Source organism: Amphibalanus amphitrite, unplaced genomic scaffold (genome assembly GCF_019059575.1).
Source record: "Amphibalanus amphitrite isolate SeventyFive unplaced genomic scaffold, NRLGWU_Aamphi_draft 000539F_arrow, whole genome shotgun sequence".
Taxonomy (NCBI): domain Eukaryota; kingdom Metazoa; phylum Arthropoda; class Thecostraca; order Balanomorpha; family Balanidae; genus Amphibalanus; species Amphibalanus amphitrite.
The window spans coordinates 429,522-438,193 of record NW_024882033.1 but is presented as its reverse complement, the minus strand read 5'-3'; the positions used below and the strand labels follow the sequence as shown (position 1 = coordinate 438,193).

General features: G+C 57.8%; 2 protein-coding genes across 2 annotated transcripts; both read right to left on the bottom strand.

Annotated features, from left to right (window-relative positions):
- Positions 1 to 769: 769 nt before the first annotated feature.
- LOC122393528 lies at positions 770 to 1,804 on the bottom strand. Its single transcript, XM_043389684.1, has 2 exons — positions 1,099 to 1,804; positions 770 to 1,053 (listed from the first exon to the last, which is right to left on the bottom strand). The coding sequence occupies exons 1-2, from the start codon at positions 1,802 to 1,804 to the stop codon at positions 770 to 772; spliced, it is 990 nt and encodes a 329-aa protein (XP_043245619.1).
- Positions 1,805 to 1,809: 5 nt separating this feature from the next.
- On the bottom strand, positions 1,810 to 5,778 carry LOC122393527 (uncharacterized protein Rv2082-like). The gene is made up of 2 exons (XM_043389683.1): positions 5,596 to 5,778; positions 1,810 to 3,634 (listed from the first exon to the last, which is right to left on the bottom strand). The coding sequence occupies exon 2, from the start codon at positions 3,627 to 3,629 to the stop codon at positions 2,361 to 2,363; it is 1,269 nt and encodes a 422-aa protein (XP_043245618.1). The 5' UTR covers positions 3,630 to 3,634; positions 5,596 to 5,778; the 3' UTR covers positions 1,810 to 2,360.
- Between the last annotated feature and the right edge of the window lie 2,894 nt (positions 5,779 to 8,672).

Sequence of the window (8,672 nt, the reverse complement as noted above, 5' to 3'; positions counted from 1 at the left end):
GAGGCGCCGCTGATGCGAAGGCAGTGCCCGGAGAGGCGGGCTGGGTTGAGACCAGCTCGACGGCCCGCCATGCGAAGTACGCGAGTGAGATCGCGCGATGTCAGAGGGCGGCGATGGCCGCCGATAAACAGTGCGTCATCAGGAAGGCCCGTGCCGCGGACCGCGAGGTAGTCGCGGACAGCGGCGACCGGACACGTGGCAAGATCAGGCCGGGCTCGAAGCGTGGTGGTGAACGGGGAGGCCGACGTTTTTGAGGATGGAATGGTGAGAGAAAGCTGGGGGCCGACGAGACTCACGTGGCTGAGTCGGACTGTGTGGGTCAGGTCTCGGCCGCGCACGACCTCGCCCGGGCGAAGCATAGCAAAGAAAGCCAATGTAAAGATGGCACGGAATGCAGCACGGTCTACCGGGGAGAGGCCTAGGAAATGGAGTGCGGCGCAGAGCTCGCCGAGCTCGGTCAGGGAGACGGCGAGGCGGTTGTCCGCACTCGGCCGTAGCCGGCGGGATCCCGCTAACAGCTGTCGCACCCGGAAGTCCGCCGTGGGATCCGGCGCGCCGGCTAGCTTGTGGCCGTAGGAGATGGCAGACGCCTCGGCGGCGAGGGTGGAAGCGGAACAGCCCTGCTCGTGTCGAGAGGCCAGGAAATCAGCAGTGTCGGCCACTGAGATGGGAAACAGGGCAGCAGTGGGCGGCAGAGTGAGGAAAACGCGGATTTGGCCCCACACTGCTCGATAAGAGCGAATGGTGGCAGGAGCTAGCGCGGCACCAGCTAGCTGGTGAACGGTGAGAGCGTGCCGCAGGCCGGCCAGTCCCAGGACGTCGGCGTGGCTGCTGCGGACGGGCGGAGCTCCTTGAAGACCTGCACAAGACCGCGGGACAGGGCGTCAGCTGCTGCATTGGCGATGCCGGGTGTGTGCACGGCACGCACGAGAATGTTATGAGAGACGGTGGTGAGAAAAAGGAATCGGAGCCATGGCATTAGGGCAGGCGAGCGAGATGACTGAGAGGTTATACAGGCCACCACAGCGGAGTTATCTGAGCGCACAAGGACGCAGCGATGCGCGAACCGATCTCGCCACACGTGCACGGCTACAGCGACAGCCACTAGTTCCAAAACGCTGATAGGGGCCTCGCGGAGGGACGCGGGCCACGGCCCCAGGAGCCAGTCCTCGCCGCAGATGGCACCGAGCCCGACCGAGCTGGAGGCGTCCGTCTCCAGGATAAGACCCGGCTCCAACAACCAGCGCCGGTGAGCGAGAATCGCGCGGCCTGGGAAACGGTCTAGAAACAGCAGCCAGGCGCGCATATCCTGTCTGGCCGCCCGGGTGATCGTGACGCGGTGGTGAGGGCGCGACACGCCGCGACACAAGTCGAACATGCGCCGTAGGAACGGGCGACCGAGTGGCACTGCGGTGCACGCAAAGCTGAGGAGCCCCGTGCATTCACGGACCATGCGGAGGGGCGCTTTCCGGCGGGCCAGCAGGCTCGTGAGGCCTGCCCTGGCACGTGCCAGCTTGTCAGCTGGCAGCCGCAGCTCGCCGCGCTCAAGGTCCAATACCACCCCGAGGAAGGTGAGGGACCGGCACGGCGCCACGGTCTTGTCGCGACGCAGCGGGATCGCCAAGTCACGGCACATGGCCTGAAAGCCGCCGAGCGAGCGCTGACACGCTGCGCGCGACTCGCCGATGAAGAGGAAGTCGTCCAAAACAGAAACAATGGGACCCGCCCCGAATTTGTTCTGCGCGATCCAGACGAGCGCATCACTGACGGACTGGAAGATTTGGGAAGAGCTGGCACAGCCCATAGGAAGGCAAAGGTCCACGTATGCGCAGTCCCGCCAATGGAAACCGAGCATGGCGGCGTCCGCCGGGCGGACGGGCACGATGCGGAATGCACTCTCAATATCGGTTTTGGCGAGGTAGGGGCGTTGGAAGGACCCAATCAGGCGAAGAGCCTCGTCCACCGACCCGTATTGAACATATGTGCGCTCCCGGGGAATGAAATCGTTGACGGAAGCGCCGGTGGGAAATGACAGGTGGTGAATGACCCGAAACGAGCCCGGAGACTTTTTGGGGATTAGACCAATGGGAGAAAAACGGACGATCCATGGCGGCGCGGGACAGAAAGGACCGGCTATCCGACCCGCGCGCGTCTCAGCCGCGACATATGCGTCCACGACTTCCGGCGCCAGAGAGCAGGATGGAAGGTTGCCGCCCGAGTCACCAGAGGGGACCTCGGCGCTGCCGAGCGGGAAGCCGTAGCGAAAACCGTGCACTAGCTGCGCGGCCAGGGCGGGGTCGTAACCTGTCAGGAGCAGCGCGAGGTGGTCGGGCGGGACTGATACCGGCGGAGTGAGGGAGTCATTCGCGGCCGGGGCGGCGGGTGCCGGGGAGGGCCGGGGCGGCGCGGCGAGGGCAGGCGAGCACGCTATGGGGGCCACGGCAGAGGCGGCACTCGTGCCGGAACAGGCACGGGGACCGGCGGCACCCGGCGGCGCGATTGTAGCCGAGGCAGAGCGCGCGAAAAGAGCCAGACGCGGCGGCCGGCCGGCTAGAGCCGCCCCGACCCTCGCCGCTTACACCGGCTGCAGACCCGGCCCGAGAACCGGCGATTCCGCGAGCGATTGCGGTGAGCCAAATGGGAGACGTGGCCGCCGTGGAGCCCCATGGGTGAGCTTCCGGGCAGAGGCCCCGTGCGCGCCGAAAGGCCTCATCGAAATCGCGCCACGCGAATCCAAGGCCGGGCGCCTGCAGCGAGGACACTTGTTGCATGTGGCGCAACAGACCGGAGGCGTCAGCGGGGTGGGCAGCCAAGTACACGGCCGCGTATCGAAGAAACGCGGTGGCCCAGGCGCCGAAATGCGGGATTGGGCGGCGCTGTACCGAGGGACGGAGACGGCCGTCGATAAGGCAAAACAGCCCTGGTTCTGCCGGGGGGATAGAGTCGTTGAGGAGAGTGTTTAGGTCAATGAATTGATGGGACACGATGAGGGCCGCCACCGCGGGGGATACGGCAGCGCGGGCCGCTAGGTCGTCACCTGCGGCATTTTCCACCGGTGCCGGCGGACGGCCGGCGACGGGCAACTGCGCCGCTGGCAGGTGCGCAGGTGGAGCAGGGCCGGCGGCGGTCGGAAGGGCGCCGGAGAGAACCGCCGGGAGCGCCATTGGCCCGGCTTGCAGTTCGGCAGCCGGCGTGTAGGCGTGGTCGGCGGACGTCAGATGGGCAGCTGGCCCATCCTGGAGACGCTGTGCCGGACCGCGCTGCACGGCGACCGTCGCCGGCGGTGATGGCTCGCTGGCAGGTAGAGCGGCGGCGACGGCGGCCCGGACCATGTCGCCCACCATTGTTTGAAGAGCGGCGGGGTCGATGACCGCGGCGTCAGGGGGCGAGGCGGCGGCGGCCGACGTTGTAGCAGCATGGCCCCGCCCTGGATTGGGCGGAGTGGTGGCCATCACTGCGGCCTGTCGCCTCGCCGCAGCAGCGGGCGTGCGGCGGCTCGTGGCACCAGCGCCAGACGCGGCCGCGGCCGCCGCGGAGCGTCTCGTAGTGGCGCGTCGCGGCGCGTCCGTCCGTGGCGCTGGCAGGGGGCGTGCCGGGGCACGGCCCGCCGACGACTTGGCCCGTGGCATAGCAGCTCCGAACGCATGAAAATAGACGACGATGTTAGCGGGAATGTGTATTTAAACGGCCAGCCGGTTAGGAGGGGGGGGGGACACACACGACACAGCACGGGAGCGACCCGGTACACGCTAAATCCCGGAGGAGGCGTCCATAGCCTCCTGTAGCACGCTCTCCAGGGTGCGCCACCCGGCCGCGGACGGATGAACCCCATCCGACGCCAGAAAGTCAGGTGGCGGCACAAAGTGGAGCAGGAGCACCGGCGGTTGGCGGAAAAGGCGGCGCAACAGTTTGTTGGCCACCCAGCGCCGCCGCCGGAAAATTCGCGCCGACACGCCGCTGGATGGAAAGCCTGTGCGCGGAGGGATGGGCAGCACATAGACGCGAACGACTCCGGCTGCCAGGAGCCCGAGCGTCAGTTCCTGGAGGTTGGCGAGCCACCGCTGAACGCGGCAGTCCCTTCTGGCGAGGTCATTTCCGCCCGCCACGAGCGTGACCACGCGAGGACGGGCACGAACTGCGGCCCGGATGGCCCAGCGCCTGAAGCCGTCGTCATTGACGCAGCCTCCGCGAACACCGGCCGCCGCCACGGCAAGGTGGGGCGAACAGCGGCGGGGGAGGTGGACAGCATAGCTGTCCCCTACGACGAGCATGCCTGCAATGAGAAAAACAAAATTACGTAAGCCCTGGACGCTCCCAGAGTGGGACGCGGACGAAACCGATATAGCATACACGGTTGCGTATACGTCCAGCCAATCTGTGACCGACTAGCGCTGCAGCTCAGGCATACACCGTTGCGTACACGTCAGGCCAATCTGTGACCGACTAACGCTGCCTCTCAGGCATATACGGTTGCGTACACGTCAGGCCAATCTGTGACCGACTAACGCTGCCTCTCAGGCATCCACGATTGCGTACACGTCTGGCCAAATTGTGACCGACTAACGCTGCGTCCCACAGAGTGGCATACGGCCAGCAGTGAGCTGACTCCAGCCCATACACCGTTGCGTACACGTCAGGCCAATCTGTGACCGACTAACGCTGCCTCCCAGGCATATACGGTTGCGTACACGTCAGGCCAATCTGTGACCGACTAACGCTGCCTCTCAGGCATACACGATTGCGTACACGTCTGGCCAAATTGTGACCGACTAACGCTGCTTCCCACAGAGTGGCATACAGCCAGCAGTGACCTGACTCCAGCCCAGATGGCCCGCTGCAGACCCGGTGCAAGACGACCCCCAATCAGCTGTGGACCTGCGGTCCGGTCGCCGGGCCAAAGGCCGCTAGGCCACGGTCACGGTCAGCTGACGACACGGCGGGTGAATCACCCGGGCCGCCTCACGGCGCGGATGACGGTTACGTAATGACACGCCCGCGCCTGCGCCGCTGGCGGCCACGTGGCTACCAGCAGTTGCTGTCGCTGCCGCCGCGGCGCCACCAGCGCTGGAGGTGTCCACACCTACCGCTGACGTCACGATCACGCGATCGCTGGGTAGAGGTCACACGATTGCTGCTCGGACCCGCCAAGATGGCGTCAGGGTGGCTTGGCCTTGGGTGCACAGAGACATTAGGTCATGCGCGTGGACAGGGCGATGAATACAACAAGATACGAGGCTAGCAGTCTGGTGGCAGCATAAGACGTAACTCCCTGAATTGCGGCACGAGCGTAACTGCGTATACGGTCGCCGGCGCAAACGCGCTATGGCCGACGACGCGATCGCGGGCCGCGGCGCGCCCCTGCGGCCGTAGGGGACACCACAGTTGTCGGTGGTGCAGGAACCTGCGGCAAGGGCCCTAGAGGCAATGATAGAAAAAAAATATAAAACAGCCAGCGACTGGTACTTTGGTCTGGCAGTTCCTAACTGAGAGCCGGCTGCCAGTGCCGCGAGCCCACTGGGCGAACATAAAAATACGACACCACGGCCCAGCCAGGCCATCTCGGCGTAATGCACCCACCACGTGGGGAGAACTCACCAGATGTGGTCCAACTACAATCGGAACGCTGAACAATGTGTAGGATCAGTGTTCGCGGCACGGCGTGGGCGCACAGACTGAGCCAATAGTGTTGGAGCCACACGGCAGGTGTCGCTGCAGTGGCGCCCGCGGACAGAGAAAGTTTTTGCCGCACGACCCCGTAGGTGTCGCTCGTCAAATGCATTTATGTATTTGCTACATATGATATGATATACCAGCTCATGATCAGTGACGCATTCTGGGCAATATGTTCTAAAGTGAAGTAACTGAAGTTACAGCTTAAAAGCTTAAAAAACAGCTTAAAAAAACACACACACACATTCGATAGCTTATGAGAATAACATGCCTTGTGTGCTTAATGCAGGAAAATATTTTTTCCACTTTTTTAGAAACAGCAAAAGAGTTGTCAACAAGCCATGTCAACTATCTAAACAATTTTTATGGAAACTGCTCTAGCTAGCTTAAAGTTCCACAACGTTTCCGGAGCACCGTACCCAAACTCAGTTCATGTTACAAGAAAAAACAGTAATAATGCCTCCTAATTTTGAATGAAATATAGGTATGAGTAATTTGATTTGGAAAGCAACAAATTTCCGCACATCATTTTAGCAAAATTACTATTTTCTTCAGCCATCAGGTTACACAAAACTATAGTAAACTTTATGATCTAGTTTACACAAAACCAAAGCCCCGATTTTAACAAATGTAGATAAAATTTAAACAATTTTAAAAAATGTATCGTGGAGAAAATGAAAAGTGTAGATTTGTAAAGCCGGGATATTTCAATTTCACGGATTAGGCACTTAAAGAAATATCTTCACCTTTCTTTGAGCCACCAGCCTTCACCCAAGTTTTACACGAATGTAGTGAAGCAGACAATGTGGCAACTCAAAATTGTGATGGTTTGAGATAATTATGACGGTAAAAGAAAAAGCAACACAAGGTTCCTTACCCTCGTTTTTTCACATGGGTTCAGATGAGGCTTCAACTGTTGCCGACCTGAGGAGCTATAGGGACTTGAGCTTTCCAAAACTCAATTTCTAAGGGCACTGAGCAGTGTTTGGCTTCCACACGAATGCGATAGTAAGTTAAATGAAGTTGACAAAGCAAGCAAAGCAAAGCATGATGCCCCGCGCGTCCGCCCGCGACCACGCCCCGCGTCCGACTCCCGACCGCCGCGTGACCCGAGGCGCCCGGCGGTCACGTGACCTACCGGCCGGGACTGCAAACGGCCTTCACCACCATTCTTGTATGACGTCATATCCTACTGAGGTGCTGATTGGTCGGAATTAGATACCTGAAGGTAATTATCTGCCGTAGTTATTTTTGTTTCATTGTTTTGCGTGTTTTCTTATATGAAATGTAATTAAAAAATTTGTCATATTTTAATCACCATTAAAACATAACTGAATAGGTATAAAAGAGAACTCGATATATACTTTCCTTGTTTTTAAGAATTCCGGAATTAGATACCCGAGGGAGCAAACAGGGAGCAAGTTGCCACGCTGATTTAATACCTCATAGTCGAAAGGTGGGCTACTAGAACCAAAAATTGCTGTGTTTGTAAATAAATAAGTGATTTGAGGGCAAAAAATGTCCGGATTTAAACTTCTAAAATTATTTTGAACATAAAATATTTCAGTTTGAGGGATGTTAAGGCCTCTAAGGGTAGGTACTTTTTAGGTATCAAATAAGTTCCTCTGCGAAAGTTCCGTCGTGAAAACGGCCTATGGGCGTGTTTCAAGGCTCGGCCCTGGGTCCTCTTTTATTCACGATCTTCTCAAACGATTTGGCGCTTCACGCCGACGACGCATGCGTTTTCCAATATGCAGATGATACCCAGCTTCTAGTGAGTGGCCCAAAAAACAATGTAAGTGGCCTTATCTCGCGCATGGAGGCCTCACTAGAAGCACTGAACAAATGGTTCCACTCTAACGCCCTGAAGGTCAACGCGAGCAAAACGCAACTCATGATATTCGGCAGCCGTCAAAATCTAAAACACTTGCCCCCAGTCGTCGTATCGTTTCGTGACACGGAGCTGGAACCATGTGCGCAGGCAGGAAACCTCGGCGTGGTGTTTGACAGCTGTCTGACCTGGGAAGCCCACGTATCTGAGCTCAGCCGGAGGTGTATGGGTCTGCTCATCGGCCTCTCCCATGTGCGGCACTGTCTTCCCGATGGGGTCATCAAAACCATTGTCACATCTCTAGTCATCTCCCGAGTAAATTACTGCCTCTCAGTTTACGGAAATGGTACAAAAAAGAACCTGAATCGACTCCAAAAGATCTTGAACTTCGCTACTCGAGTTATTTTTGGCCGTCGCAAATTCGACCACGTCACTGACCTGCGCGAGAAACTCAACTGGATGCCCGATAGGCGTTATCACATGTGTATTCGCGGCCATTGGGGCGACGTAAGAAAAGAAGAAAACAGCTGGCCCCAAGAGCTTTAAATTATCAGTTAGCATGCAACTTTTCCTTTATGTGTAAAGAATTTACCATTAATTGTTAGATAAAATTGCATTGAAAATCTTCCTTTAATGCTTTTCCATCATTTGCACAATACATTCTTTTACTAAGCTAGAAACACTTATTATAAATAGTTCCAGCACCATCGTCAAGAACAATTAGGAAGGCTTGAAGTGAATACAATAATCTAAACGGCCTTGCAAGATGTGAAGATCACTTCTAAAATTGCTTGTAGAAATATTGAAGGCAAAAGTTCAACTTTTTCACAAGACGGATGTCTATAAACCTATTAAACGTGTGACAACTCAGCCGGTATTTCGTCGCTTACAGCCCAGCTTTCCCTAGTGACCGATAGAGGCGCTGCTATCGATGTCCACCCGTGCCGCCTAACGCGCCCGAATTTATGTACAAACTTCAAACCATGGCCACTGCACGTAAGGCGATACACTACGGCGAACCGGTAGCACTTGCCTCTATGTTTGCCAAAAACCGGGACTCCTCAACCAGGAATAGAAATACACGTCAGGATAACCTTCTCCAGCTCCAGCGTCCCAGACTAGAAACCGGTAAGCGGCGTTTCAGTTACCGTGCCGCCGAGCTCCTAAACGA